The 15,455-nt window shown below is 55.8% G+C and overlaps 1 protein-coding gene across 1 annotated transcript in view; it reads right to left on the reverse strand.

Moving 5' to 3' along the window:
* The window catches only part of TCERG1L (transcription elongation regulator 1 like), a 193,003-nt gene that overhangs the window by 43,048 nt on the left and 134,500 nt on the right, over positions 1-15,455 (reverse strand). Inside the window, exon 7 of the mRNA XM_047826214.1 lies at positions 9,213-9,367. Within this exon, the coding sequence (XP_047682170.1) occupies positions 9,213-9,367 (155 nt within the window). The remainder of the gene's footprint in view (positions 1-9,212; positions 9,368-15,455) is intronic.

Raw genomic sequence — 15,455 nt, forward strand, 5'->3', positions numbered from 1 at the left:
TCTCTTCCCACATGGCCCGTCCAGGGCGCCAACAGTCAGCCCTTCTAGGCCGCTGCCCCAAGAGGCACACGCACCTCCCTGCCCCTACCCTGTCCTCCCCACCCGGCCTCTCTGCTTCAGTGGCCCACGGGCACCCCAGCCCTGCACACTCAACCTGTCCACCCCTGTACCCACTCTGCCCCGTCCCTGCCTCCATGCCTGCCAGACCCCTGCACCTGAGACGCCAGGACTGGATCCCGGCCCCTCTGCCCCGGGGGGGACAGGGGTCCCCCAGGGGCTCCGCCTCAGTGACCCCAGAGCAGCCGCGAGCCTGCCTGTCTGCATCTCAGGGTGTCTGAAGGTGCACCTCCTTCCCAGAGCGCTTGGGGGGAGGGGACGCTGCAGCCAGGTTTCGCAGAAAGAGAGGGACTGTGTTTTGCCATCTGCTGGCCTTTCAGGCAGAGGGGACGGGGTGACGGGGAGCAGGCAAGGTGTGGCCACAATAAGAAACCAAGTGGAGCAGAGGCAGACCACGCCCCTCGCTCCACTCCAGTACGTACTTGAGGGAGGGCAAAGGGTAGACGTGAAAACTCAGAAGTTTTTTCAGGAAGAATGAGGTCATACAATTATAAAGCTATTGATTATTTTTTAAAGATCTTTTGTTGGTTTGTTGCGGATAGTCTCGTCGTGAGGAAAGTAATCAAGACACAGAATCCAGAAGCCGTAAAGGAAAATATTCGTAACCGCGACTGCCTTTAACAGCACAAGACCAGAAGGAAGATCACGCGTTCGGCAGAGCGGGGGGCGCTGGGGTCGGCAGTTCCTCCGGATGCCCACTGAGCTCTGGATTCGGACGAGACCGCATAGCCGCCCGGATGAGCCGCCAGCCTTCAATAGCCACAGAGATAATAACGGAGCAGAAACTCCAGAGGCCACACGCAAGGATCACACGTTTAAGAAAATCGTTTGGAAAACTCACAAATGGATGCCTCCAGTCCTCCACAAGCAGGAACCAGAAACCCCTGAGGATAGGAGACTCTGTTTTCCAGGATTTCCGTGTAATAAACCCAGAAAGTCCAGTTCTCAACAAAAAATTACAACCCATACAAAGAAATAGGAAAGCGTGGCCCATTCACGAGAAACAAGAATTGGACAGAAACCCTTCCCCAGGAAAATGACCTCCGAACGGATGAGAGAGAGAAATGTGGGAGCTAAAACCATAAAACTCTTAGGGGAAAACACAGGGAGACATCCTGACAGATTTGGTAATGGTTTCTTACCCATGACACCAAACCACAGGCGATAAAAGGAAGAAAACCCGAGAAATGGGACTTCATAAAATTAAAAACTTTTGTACATCAAAGGACACTAAGACCACACAACGGGAGCAAATGTTTGCAAATCACATATCTGCCAAGGGATTAGCACCCGGACCATGGGTAAACTCCTACCGCTCCACAACAACACCACAAACTAAGACAAAAACAACCCAATTACAAAAAGGACAAATGACGTGAAGGCACGCTTCTCTAAAGAAACCATACACGTGGCCAAGAAGCACGGGACAAGATGTCACACACCCTTAACCATTAGGGAAACGCCAGTCAAAACCAGAATGACGCGCCACTTTACATGCTCTATGGTGGTGATCACAACAGCAGTGATGATAATACTAACGATAAAAACAAGATCAGCGGGTTCTGGCGGGGATAGAGAAGGATGGGAAGACCCCCGTGTTGGGAACGTAAAACAGCGTCACTGCTGTGACAGAAGAAGTCGTGGCCGCTCCTCAAGAGGCCAAATGTAGAACTGCCCCTTGAGCCAGAAATTCAACTCCTCGGAACAGACGCAGAAGAACTGAAAACAGGGACGCAAACAGATATCTGTGCGCCGATGTTCATACTAACACAATTCATGGTAGCCAAACGGAGGCAACAGCCAAGCGCCCATCAACCGACGGACGGACAGGAAATGGGTCCATCCACACGATGGGATATCATTCGGCTGGAAACAGGAACGAACGTCCGACAGAGGCTACAGCCTACGCGGATAAGCCGAGAAGACACTAAGCTCGGTGAAGCCAGTCAGACACTAAGGGGGCAGGACCGCCTGGTGCCCCCCGCAGGAGGCCTATGAGCCGGCGAGTCCATAGCCTTGGGGGATGGGGAAGGGAGGCTCCCGGGGCTGCGGGAAGAAAGTCACGGGGACTTGCTGATAATGGTTACGGAGTCTCTGTCTGGGGTGAAGACAGAGCTTTGGAGGATGTGGTGATGGTTGTACAACAATATTAAGGAAGTTAATGCCACCAGATTGCACACTTGAAAATGGTTACAAAGACAGACGCCAAGTTACGTATACTTTAGTACAATCAGAAGAAATTCGGGACCGATTTTTTATGGAAAAAAAATCAAAAGATGAGGAAAAAAATACTGTAATCGTGCTGTAGCCCAAATGCTGATATCTACAACACTCCATATATTTCAATAAAAGAGACAAAGACTTAAGCATGTCACGGAATACAAAACAAAACAAATGGCCAATAAACCTGTGAAAAGGTTCAATTTCACTCAAAACTTAAAAAACGCCAGTCGAAACAAAGAATGGTTTTAAAATTCAAATGTGGATGATCTCTGGTGCTTGCAGAAGTGTGCAGAATCTATTAGTGGGTCTGGGAGCTGGGCTATTGTGGAGGAAAATTTAAAAGGCATGTACCTTTTGACCTGGCAGTTCGGATAATATGAATCTGTACAATACAAACGCTTGTAAAGATGCTCCTAAGATAAATACATGTGCACAAAGACATTCTTATCAGCACGTCCAGCTGAGGGAGAGGGAGCGGGAGAGAGGAGGGAACCTTGCACAGAGGACCTGAGCACTCTTCGGAGAAGCCTGGGCCCCGGGAACCAGGGTCAGGGCTGGCCAGATGTCCAAGTCCCGCCTACAGGACTGCCCCACGGGCACGCCCAGAATACGAGGCTCAGCTGGCCTGTCCTTCCGCTGGATGGGGGCCAAGCTTTGACGGGACAGCTGCACCCCTGACCTGAGTTCTCTGCCAATCGCCCTGCGACAGCTCTGTCTGCATTTCCTAAAATCCATGAAATTTGCAACAGATGAGTCATTCATTTAAAATCGTTGTCCCAGGGGCGCCTGGGTGGCTCAGTCGGTTAAGCATCCGACTTCAGCTCAGGTCATGACCACGTGGTTTCTGAGTTCGAGCCCTGCGTCGGGCTCTGCGCTGACAGCTCAGTGCTTCCGATTCTGTGTCTCCTTCTCTCTGCCCCTTCCTCGCTCGTACTCTGTCTCTCTCTCTCTCTCTCTCAAAAATAAATAAAACATTAAAAATAATAATAATAATAAAAAACACATAAAAGTTGCTGTCCTGTGCTCTTTAGGACTGCTGTTTGTGAGCCAACGGGAAGAACGGGCACCCCCGTTCCCTCCGAGACACAGAGGAGAAGCAGCCCCCAAGACCGTGGCTGCCCGGGGCGAACAGAGGGGCAAGGTGGGTGCACTTTCCTGCTTGGCCGCGAGCCCCGAAACCTGTCCCCCAGGCTGGGTCAGGGCAGCTGGCAGAGGTGGGTGGGGGTGTCAGCACTGGGGGACACGAGGGAATCCAGGGCCCTGCCTGAATCCAGGGCCCCGCACCGTGGCTCCATCACCTCCACCAGCTGGGGGCCTCCTGACACCAAAATTGGTCTCTGTGTTTCTTGTTTGTCTGCAGGTGGTGTTTAGTTTACGGCCTGGCCGCTGGTCTGGGACTCACTTTGCTCCTCCCCCACTGCCCCTGGGCCCCCTGCTCACTGCTGGGGTTGGGTGTCAGCCCCGTCCCCAAGTACACAAATGACTGGTCTGGAAAGGAACTAATGTCCTCCTCCTTCCCCTTCCTTCCCTTCCTCCTTCATTCCTGGGTCTGCAGTCAGGGGGTGACAGCTTGAAGCATTAGGTTCTGGGGAAAACCACTTTGAAAAAATGCTCTTCCCGCCTCTCGGGGTTAACAGCTGCACAGACGGGACCCAGCCCCTGCATCAGCACTAACTCAGCAGTGTTGCTGACCCCGGTTGAGCCTCTGCCCTGCCGTCCTGGCCACCCAGCTGCAGGAAACAGGGAGGTGACTGTTACGGAGCCTCATGAAGACCCCTGCTGTGATGCCTGTCCCGGCTGCCTGGCACATTCTGCTAGGAGTTCAGGCCCCCGACCCTGCTTTCTGGAGGCATGACGTGTCCCCACTCACCTGCCCCATCTAGGGTCTGGGTCATTCATCCCGCAAAGAGGAGCCACGGGAGGGGCCCCCACGTGTTGTCGGGTGTGGGACACATGTCACATGTGAAGGGCAGCGTCCCTCCCAAATAGCCGGGACGGCTGAACTCTGCTCGGGGTGGGGGCTCTGCAACCTGATCCCTGGGGACAGGTGATGCCCACACTGGAGTGTGGAGGACGAGTCGCTGAGCCCGGCCACCTGGTCCCCCTGTGGCTCGGAGATCCTCGTGCTGTCCCTGGGCAAACAAAGCCGGGGAAGTCACAGCTGTGTTGACTCACGGGGATGGCTCTATGTCCTACTTGGCGAAATGAACGTCATTAGCATTGTACATCTGTCTTGAATATAAATGACTAAAATGTTTACAAAGTAATTGAAGCCAAGTGACGTCCGTGCCCCCTCTGCTGCAGGTTGGGGACAAAGCGGCATTAGAGAACAAAGCCGCCTGCACCTGACTGTGGGTGTGTCGGGCACAGGGGGAGGTGCGTTCCCCTCACAGGCTCGCAGCTCACGAGAAGCCTGGTGGAGTCGGACCCACCAGGGTGCAAATCCGGGCCCCCCGCCTGACAGAAGCGTGACCTCGGGCCATCTCTTTTTTATCCCCTCTTCTGTAAAATGGGTATAAAGCCAGTGGGTTGCAGAATGATGACCCCAAAGATGGCCGTGCCCAGTCCCTGGAGCCTGTGACTGTATCAGCTTAGGCTGCAAAGGGAGATTTGCAAAGCATCCTTCCTTGAGATGGGAGAGCATCCCGGGTCGTCCAGGTGAGTCCAGTCTCATCAGAAGGACCCTGCCAAGCGGAGGAGGAAGGCAGAAGAGTGTCCGGAAGGATCTGAGGTGCTGTGCTGCCGCCTCTGTGGTAGAGCAAGGGGCCCGGAGCCCCCGAAACCAGGCGGCCAGAAACACGTCTGCCGACACCCTGGGACTTGAGTACCGTGACAAACTGGCGTTGTGGCAAGCTGCTAAGCAGGTGATGGTGCGTCCCAGCAGCGACGGGTAGTTCACACAGACGGCGCCTGCCCGATGAGGCTGGGGTGGGCTGGGCCCGCCGGGCGACGCACCCCTGTTTTCTGGGCGCACGTCCCTGCCCTCCCCCACCCGTGCCACCCGCAGCCCAGGTGCGAGGCCCGGACGGCCGGGAGCCCTCCACCCGGCACGAGAAAGGGGGGCTCTGGTGCCGCAGGGGAATGCGGCTCAAGAGCCGAGCGTCTGATGGGGCCGTGGACACCGAAGCCCGCGGACGAGCGCGAGCGTCCTCTGAACCGAGGCCCCGGCCAAGGCCCCTGCGCGGCCGGCGGGGTCGCAGGTGCAGGCTGAGGCTGGCGCCTCTCCGTTCACTCCGGTTCCGCAGGTGTCTACTCTCAACGAGCCGTGGACTTCGAGAGCCGAACCCAATCAGGACACGCTGCCAGACGGTCAGGAGACGGTCCCGGGCTCTGTCTGACTCTCTCAGCGACGCTACCAGAATGAAGGGGCTCTGCTGCTAGTCTGCTGACTGATGAGCGGCTCGGCACTTTTGGCGGTGCTGTGTCCTGGACCCCGAAGCCGTCTGGCACCATCAGCCCCTGCTTGTTTGCCTCACGTCCCCGGCAGGCACGCGCGCTTCTAGAACCATCGCAGCTAGATGCGGCAGCTCTTTTATAAAACTCGTGTATTTCATTTGCCTCTTGAAAGATAATTGGTATCCACTGGAAGGCTTAATTGTTCCATTCCAGACCAGAAACAGGTATTCATATATTCAAATCCATAATGACTCACGGTCGAACAAAATGTGAAAAACAAAATCCTCCACCAAGAACAATCTCCCCTGGAGCTGATTCTTATAATAATTAGGGTCAGATCACTGATGAGTCATGATGGATGAACAGCCAGGGAAAAATGTCACTTGCTGAAGGCTGGAGGTCATCAACTCTGCCCACTAATCGCTAATGAATCCTCCAGAAACACCCTCTGTCCTAATTGTTTTGCGGCAAACACAACAATTTGGGCGGGTGGGTCTTAGGAAATTAGAAATTATGCACGTAAATGTCAATCCTACCCTGCGACAGGAAGTTGCACTGAGGTCATTTGCATATCTTGAAGATTCAGGTTAAAAAAATACTGGTTTTTGTTTTGTAACTACACATAATCTTAGTAATCACATATCTATCTAGGTAGAGTAGTTTGGGTCATGGTAGCAGGTTACTGGATGACAAAATATCCTGATACAATAAATCTAAATTCATCAGATATTTCTGCTTGTGTTTGTCAGACTTAAGACTCAACTCTCTACCTTTTTTAGGTCTAAAATGAGATTCTTGTTAGGAGACTCAAGTGGAGCACTGATCTATGACCCACGTAACTCAGATCCCTGCCGTTAAGTTAATTAAACAAGGAGGCCACCAGGCTGACGTGGCTCTGGTTCCTTGGAGGTCTACTTAAGCAAACCGAAATCTAAGCCAGTAAATATCTCAGGTTGCAACACCAATCAAAACACTAAGGATGACCGGGGCGCCTGGGTGGCTCAGCCTGCGAAGTGCCCCACTTTGGCTCAGATCATGATCTCGCAGTTTGTGGGTTCGAGCCCTGAGTCGGGCTCTGTGCTGACAGCTCAGAGCCCGGAGCCTGCTTCGGACTCTGTGTCTCCCTCTCTCTACTCCTCCTCTGCTCATACTCTCTCTGTCAAAAATAAATAAACAGTGAAAAAAAGTGCTAAGGATGACCAATCACAAACAGGCACCTGTGTCTGAAGCTGCCGCCAATCAAACGGTTTCCCTTCTTCGCTTCCCCACCTTGTGTCCCCCCTCGCCGCCCCGCCCCCGCCGGCTCCCATCAGCTGCCCTGAACTGCTTCGGCTTTGGTACTCCCCAGCTGGAACCGGCTTCTGCTCAAACGAGTTCTTCAAATGTTTAATATCCCTCAGCTAATCCTCAACCCCGTCCTCCACCTACAATCCCCACAAGCCTTGAAATGGCAGGTGACTCAGCGGGGAGCTCTGTGCATGCCTCTGTTTCTCCTAGACCTGGCTTCATTAGACCCAAAGGACAGAAGCCACAGGGCAACCATGCGTTGACTGTTAATGAGCTCCTTCCTCATGCCTACCAATACTTCGGGGGGTGGGAAAAAGAGAAAAGGGAGGGAAGGGAGGGAGACAGGGAGGGAGGGAGGGAGGGAGGGAGGGAGGGAGGAAAGGAAGAAGGAAGGGAGGGAGGGAGGAAGAGAGGGAGGGAGGGAGAGAGGGAGAGAGGGAGGAAGGAAGGAAGGGAGGGAGGGAGGAAGGGAGGGAGGGAGGGAGGGAGGGAGGGAGGAAAGAAAGAAGGAAGGAAGGGAAGAAGGGAGGGAGGAAGGAAGGGAGGCAGGGAGGGAGAGAGGGAGGGAGGAAGAAAGGGAGGGAGGGAGGGAGGAAGGAAGGAAGGGAGGCAGGGAGGGAGAGAGGGAGGGAGGGAGGAAGAAAGGAAGGAAGGAAGGAAGGAAGGAGGGAGGGAGGGAGGAAGAAAGGAAGGAAGGAAGGAAGGAAGGAAGGAGGGAGGGAGGGAGGAGGGAGGGAGGAAGGAAGGGAAGGAGGGAGGAAGGGAGGAAAGGAGAAATAGCACCCAATTACCTAGAAGTACGTAAGCTCAGGACACTGCCTGCATTATCCGTCTTTTACGAATCAAATAAAATCCCAGCTATCGCAACTGCACCCCGTGTTTCTAATGGGACTGGGGAGTCCTGTGAGGCCCCAAGGTGTGCAGTGTTTTGTGGTCCGTGAGTCAGGGGATGGTTTTCTATGAGGATTTGTTTTCAGACCTTCTGTCAACGAAATATTCCCTGTAAAAGCGGACACCGCTCAGTCAAAGGAGGAAACAAAATCACAAAGCCAATTCGTAGTGTCCCTGAATGCAGCCAAGTTTTTACAGATTCAGTTCACGAGGCGCCTAAAGCACTTGTCTTTTCCCAATGTGGGTTGCCCCAGGCTCTCTGGAGAAGGGAGGGCCGTCTTATGTGAAACAAGCATATCACACTGTCACCTCTCAATCCTGAGGACCACCAGCAGCTCCAGAAGGGCAACACTCTCCAGGCTCTCGGCGCTGTTAAAAGTGCTAAGAAAGCTTTTACAATACCGCTTTCTCAAGTTGTAGTTAACGCCTCTGCTTCTACCTTTGACTAAGAACTGTGGGCAGGTGCTGGCTTGTGTTGGCCCTATATGATGGACTAAAAACCATCGATAAGCTCAATAAAGCACCCCATAAAAATAAAGACCCCTTTTCCAGGGGTCAAGATCCAGTTTCCTGGCCTCTCAGCCAAGCGCGTGCATCTCAGGTCGGGAGAGAGCTGCCGATTTCAAGGTTCTCCAGCATAGCCAATGCTATTTTAACCCACGTGCTCAGGGAATGGGGCTTTCCCAACACCGCAGCTAATAAAAAAATATATGGCGTCTAATCAGAAAGTATCCTTGCCGAAAATGCTGAACGTTCTTCTCAGACTCTGGGGAAATGAGATTTACACGGGTGTCTTCAGACACCACCACCTCCCGGCCAAGTAGCCCGTCCCCTACAGCAGGAACGTCCCCCACATGCCCGCCTCTCCCTGGAATTCAAGCACCCCTCAAATAAACGATGGATGGATTTTGTTCAAGGCTCTAAAACGAAGGCAGAAGGAAATTTGCTCTGGTTTGTGAGCGTCTGGTCTCTCAAGTGGAGCTCACGAAACATTTGGAATAAAAATTCAATGTTGGCTGACGACGGTGCTAGAAGCTTCCAGAGGCGGACAGAAGGCCTCTCTGAGTTCACAACTTTCCATAATGCGGCAAGGAAGCCCCAGCCAGCCCCCGGGAAGGACGTGCCCTCAGCAGAAAGTGCCATAAAAATTTAAATCCTAAATTCTAGAGTAGCCAAGACAATTCTTTAAAGATAAATTTCCTGCATAACCGGGAAAACCCCGCTTCCCATCACGACCATCAGGAACACGCAGTTCAAACACTAGGAAAGAGGACGCAAACGGCCCCGCTGTTAGTCACCTGTCGGGGCCTCCAGCTTGCGCTTGTGGGGCGGGTCCTCGATGATCCTGTTGAGGTCCCCACGGTTCTTCAGGTCCATGGGCTTCTCCCACACGGACAGCTGCATCGTCGGGTTGAAGAAGAAAACCCGGTCATCTCCCGTCCACACCACACACCTGTTTGAATGGAAAACTCACCTCAGTTACCCTCGGAGACATTTAGTTAAGAAATCATTGGCTTGCACCCTCACCCAATTATAAACCCTGTACAAATAATGATGACCGTGTCTGGCTTCTTAGGGGTTCTTCACAGAGATTCTCGTACGTCCCCATTTGATTCACAGGTCGGTACTATCCTAACCATCCTTTGACGGACACCGAAGCGGAGCAAAGCAAGCAGCCCGACAAGGTCCTTGGAGGTCCAGGCTCCTCCTGGCGTGCCAATACTCTCGGCTTTGACATAGCTCGGACCCTGCGCTCTGCCCCAAGGACTGCATACTTTGCAGGGGGCTTCCCGGTAGACATTCCTAAGTACCGTACACGCGGGCGGATTCATGGGCCGTCGTGGCCCAAGGGAGTCCATACGCTCCGGCATCAGGGATATGAAAGGGGCTGCTTTGATTAGCAACTCCGGCCCTCGTTTCCTGGCTTGTTTCTAAAAGATCAAAGGGTGAAGCTTTGTGTTTTCATATGTAGGAATCTAAAACCTCCAGAAGGAATAATATGCAATTTTAGGACCCCGTATCTGGGGAAGGTTATCAGGCAGGAGAAAGATTAAAAAGAAGGGAAGAAAACAAAAGAATTTATTTCACCTGTTCCAAAGGAGTGTGTGTGGATCCGTAAGGACTTGGATCTGGGGTCCCAAAGAACGCAGCCGCTCAAGGCCACCAGCCCAGCTTCCGGCTCTGTCCCGAGACTCGTCCGGGGACGGGGCAGGGAAGCAGCGGTGTGCTAGCCTGGGCTCCCAGAAGCTTCCTCTCGGACAAGGCCTCTCCCCTCCCTGGGCCTCAGTTGCCCACAGTGATCTCTCAGCGCCCTGCAGCCCCAGGCATCTCAGACTGCTGGTGCTGGGGGCTGAGCAGGAGAGCCCACGTGTGCTGAAACCCTCTGGCTATTGACTGTCCCCTGAGGTGGGGGCCTCTGCCCAACGGGAACTGCCTGCCAGGCACAGCCTTCGTCTCCGATAACCAGCTCCTCCCCTGCCCAGCCAGTGGCACGGAGCCGTCTGCCATCAGGATAGAGCCAGCCGTCGCCAGCCGCTCCGCTCTGCACAGAGGAAACCCTTCCGGCCCTGAATGTACAGCCCAGCTGACCCAGGAAGACGTTTCCCACGGGCCGCACAGAGGGCTTGGGCGCTGAACCCATGTTCTGGGAACTCTTAACAAATCAGTCTCCTTCCCGAAGGTGACACTGAGATGGTCTGCTGGATTTACTACCCCAGCCAGGCCAGGTTCAAGGGCACGGTCGGCAGAATGATGGCTCCTAAAACGTCCACATCTTAATCCTTCAAGCCTGCCAGCGGGTGACCTAACAAAGCAAGGGGCGGGGGGGTGCTTTGCAGATGTGATTCAGTTAATATCTTCGGATGAGGGAGGATCCTGGATTGTTTGGTAGAAGAGCGAGGCAGGAGGGTCCAAATCAGAGGGGGAGACTTCATGGAACCAGAGGTCAGCCGCACGGGGAACCTGAGAGACATAAAGACCCCCTGCGGCTCTCAGGTGGAGGAAGGGGCTCCAGAAGGCAAAAGCTGGAAAAGGCAAGGAACAGACTGCCCCCTGGAGCCTCCAGAAGGAATGTGGCCCCACCCACACCTGCACTTCAGTCCAGTGAGACCCGGGTGGGACTTCTGACCTCCAGTATGGTGAGGTGATACATTTGTGGAGTTGAAGCACCTGGGTTTGTGGGAGACCGGTCAGCGGGGCTCGCCTGTGGCCCCTCTCCGTCCTGGGCACCAGCATCGGGACCCGCCTCCAGCCAGCAGTGACCCAGGCGCCAGGCACCGGGCCCACAGGCACTGGCCACCACTGGCCCAGGCATCCCAGGAGGAAGAAGACAGCAGCCTGCCCTCTGGCTGACATCTTCAGCTCGAGACCTGTCCTTAACTAACCTTCAGGTGACCTTGAGAGCTTCCCTCACCCTGGCGGCCTCTGTTCCATCATCCGTGTAGGAGAGGGTTGGAATGGAAGTCTGCATTATTCCAACACCCCCCCCCCCCCCCCCGCTACGGGGATGTGAAAGCAAGACGTCGGGGCCCCTGCCTTTGTTAGAGGCGGGAGGGCTCCCGGGCCACAGGGGTGCTGCCCGCGCTGGAGCTGGAGGTCCAGGGGGAGGGCTGGCAGCTAGGAACACAGTGTTCCCATCCCTCCCCTGCCCCAGGCAGCCTGGGCGGGCCTTGCCTAACCCCTGCAGGCCGGGAGGGGGGTGCATGGCTTTACAGCGTGCAACCCGGCGGCATAGAGCTTTTATGGAGCATGAAGCCGAAGGTAATCACGCTGGCCATAAGTGATGCACAGTTCAGCCACCATGTGAGCTCCCCAGACGGGCTTCTGGGCCAACAGGGACCATAAACCCTGTCAGGGCCGCGAGCCTCCTTCCTCCTCGGATGCAGCTCCGGGGACAGAAGGCTCCCCGCCCATCAGGGGGCCTTGCTCCTCACCACACGCAGCCCTGGTCTGGGCACCCCCACGCCCTGGGCCTGTGACCTCCGGGGACTGGAGGGGGCTGGTTTTCCTGTCGTCACGGCAGCTTCACCTGGAAAAAGGCTGTGGGTCAAGCCACGTCGGAGGCCAGCTCTGTGCGGGAGGCGACGGCGGACCCCGGCCTCTTCCTGCGTGCTGCCCTGTGTGCCTTCGGGCTCAGGGCGCACACAGCCCCACACGTGGTTCGGGAGCCTCCTCGGGCTGGGCTGTGGCTGGAAAGGGAGCTGCAGGCCGCAGCGTCGTGCATGCTGTTCGACAGCACGGGGCCTCAGTGGAATGTTCTAAAGCATCCCTGGCCCCTGCATTCGTCTGCTCACTTGACATAAAAGAGGGGCCATGTGGACCCACAGCGTCTCCCCAGAGCCCTGACCTCACCTGACAGAGAATAACCTCTGTCAGCTTGGCTGTGGCTGGCACACCTAACGGGTCCCTCGGCACCCGGCAGCCAGGCGTCCCGTCCCCACCGCCCCCACCAGCCCCAGGGGCCCCGCCCCCACGCTGACTGACCTGTTCCCTCCCCTAGAGCCATGGAGGGAGACGGCACTCAGCTGGGAGTCCAGGGGCCTGGAGACCTGCCCTCCGGGGCGGCTGTGCCTCTGCGTCTGTACCACCCGAGCCTGTGGCTTCATGCCTCAGCGTCCTCATTTCTGAAAGAAGGTTGGCGGACTGGGATCTAGTCCCAGACGGTCGTGTAAGTCCCTCCAGGCTTCGATTCCAGTTTCTAGACTTCTCTCGCAATTTTCCAGGTTGGTGCCAGGACCCCAGTCACGGTCAAGCTGGTGTCCCTCCCCTCAGACCGACGTTCCGGGCAGGTGCGCCCACGCCTGGCTCCCTGAGCCCGGCGGCCTTGGGTCACGGCCGCACGTCCGAGGTAGCTCTGCTCAGCGAGTCGCAACCTCACCCGGGGCAGTCTGCAGCCCCCCACTTCAGCTGGGGTCAAGGGGCGGGTGCGGCCTCAGCTGCCCTGCCGCTTTCCCTCTCCCCTCTGCCTGGAAATCACTCCTTGGCAACACAGACATCCAGATCCCTGCCTGCCGCTCCCTCTGGGACGTCTGATCCGGACAAAGCCCAAAGGGGAGGAAGGACTGTGTTCCAGGAGATGTCCCAACAGGCGAAACAGCAGGTGGTGCCCGTGCCGGGGACACGGTTGCCCCCCTCTGCCCTAGAAAACCTGCACTGTGGGTTTTCAGAACGAAGACCTGATCCCACCAAACACAGCACTGTCATCGTTACGGTGGCTCAAGGACTCAGGCGTGAGATGTTCACAGAGAAATGGTTAACTAGGGCCTGTGGATGTGACACGGTCCTGGGGCACATCAGTTTGTCCCACAAGTAGCTGGGCCATTTCACATGAGAACTACTGAGGAGCAGGTAGCCTCGGAAAGGCAGGTGCCCAGTGGCTTGGAGCAGAGAGGGGACGGCATTGGCTCCAGGCCAGCCCCCCAAGGTCCATCACGGGGACCAACCTCAGATCACCCCCAGGCTCTCTCACCTGGCTCTGGGAGGCTGTCCCACTCACGGAGCAGATGGCCTCCTAGGTTGTTGACTGTAAGTCACTGGTTTCCCAAAGGCCCGGGCAGCGTGCTGGGTCCTAAAAATGTTCTGGTCAACAGCAGGGAGGAGACTTGAGAACAAGAAGACGCTGAAGACAGATGAGGGAAGATACCCACCACTCCTGGCTTGGGCAAGCCCACAGCTGTCATGTGGTGCCATGGGGTTTAAGAGAGATGGGGTTTCAACTCTGGGCCCTAGGCTGCCACTTGCCCATATCGTGTTGTCCTGACGTTAGGCTGAAGGGAGGCCCGTGGGTCCAGGCAGGGTCCAGGCAGGGGTCCGAGCAGGTGTGTCTAGCAGGTGAGTTTGGACAGTAGGTTCAGACAGGTGGCTTATGGTCAGGCGGGTCTAGGCAGATGGGCTTGGGCGCATGAGTCTGGACAGGAGGCCTGGGCAGCTGGGTCCACGGAGGGGTCTGGACAGGAGGCCTGGGCAGCTGGGTCCACGGAGGGGTCTGGACAGGAGGCCTGGGCGGCTGGGTCCACGAAGGGGTCTGGACAGGAGGCCTGGGCAGCTGGGTCCACAGAGGGGTCTGGACAGGAGGCCTGGGCCAGCAGGGGGCTCTGGGCAGCTGTGTTCAGAGAATTAGGGACTCTGCTGAAGCCTACCCCAGATAGGCTAAATGGTGTCAGAGGGACCCCTGGGTACCCAACCTCCCCTAGTGCAGACAGCAAGGTGGGGGCTGCCCGGGTTGGACTGCCCTCCAGCAGAGCCTGTGGGACCCTGCCCTGAATTCCTCCCAGTGTGTCGGTTTCCAAAGAAAACCAAATAACACTCCAGCAGGGATCAGGGCAAGACGGGAAATCTGGTTCTCTCGAGAGCCGCTGCTGAAGGCTGACAGTCTGACGTCCGGGGTCCTCCCTCTGCTGCCTCTCCTTTCCCCAGTGAAGCCCGTGTGCAGAGACGCTAGAAAACATGTGCTCCAAAGAGCCGCACGATGGCAGGACCCCCGATGTTCTCCCTGAGGTGGACGCGGCTCGTTTTGTCCCGAGGGGCTTGCAACCAGGCTCCAGGCACCGCTGTTACCGCCAGGAAGAGACTTCACACCCGGGGACTTAATTGGTACCATCCTCCCCAGCTCCTGGGTCAGTCCCCTGTTCCGGGGACACGTTGACTCCGTAAGCTCCCGGTGCCGGGTCCAGAGACACCCAGCTGGCATCCGAATCCTGGGAAAGGCCAGCACCCTGACTGCCCCAAAGTGTAGAAGCAGTCACTGCCCCCTGACTTCCATCACCGAGCGTCCAGAACAGGGAAAGACGGGGGCTAATCAGACCCTTACTAGGAGATTATTACCAGGAAGAGAGCCGAGGGACAACAATGAACATGGCACCCACTTCCCATCCAGGCTGCAAAGAACCCAGTTCCTGTGCCGTAGGGACACGTGTGGAATTGAACCAAAGAGCTGGTGGCAGGGTAAATAAACGTGAATCCCCAAGAGAAATCTGCCCATCCACTTGTTACGGTTGGTTTCAACTAGATGGAGCCAGCTGTAACATGCAAAATTAATTTTATGTACCATTTTATGCACATTTTAAGTAATATGTATACGTTCGCCTTCTTTAATCATGCTGCATAATTTTTGGATAGCTGCCATAGTCCCTCTTCTCCTTAACTGTCCCAGTATCCCAGAGGATGTAATTAGCACATCACAGCTATTTAAGTCTGGTACAGAACATCCACACTTAGCAGCCCTAACAGACGGATCCGGATCCCATCGAGTGGAATCTGGGCTTGCAGTTGTGGTGTGCTAAAGGGATCCCACGGTCGCCTTTTGGATGGCGAACCCCCAGGGCTGCAAGCTCCAGGGGTGAGGGGTGTTTCTGCTTCTCTCTCCAAGCATGCCCGCCCTCCTCCCCACATACAGGCAAAGACTCACTTTGGGTCCCTGCCTGTCCCAGGACTGTCCTGAGGGGACAGAGCCTGATGTCCCTTGCAACTCACCCCCAGGGCCGAGGGCTCTGGACTGAAAGGCAGGGTGTGGGTGCCCTTCACTCTTCCCTCTCTGTCCTCAC

This window comes from Prionailurus viverrinus, chromosome D2 (assembly GCF_022837055.1).
Source record: "Prionailurus viverrinus isolate Anna chromosome D2, UM_Priviv_1.0, whole genome shotgun sequence".
NCBI classification, from domain to species: Eukaryota; Metazoa; Chordata; class Mammalia; order Carnivora; family Felidae; genus Prionailurus; species Prionailurus viverrinus.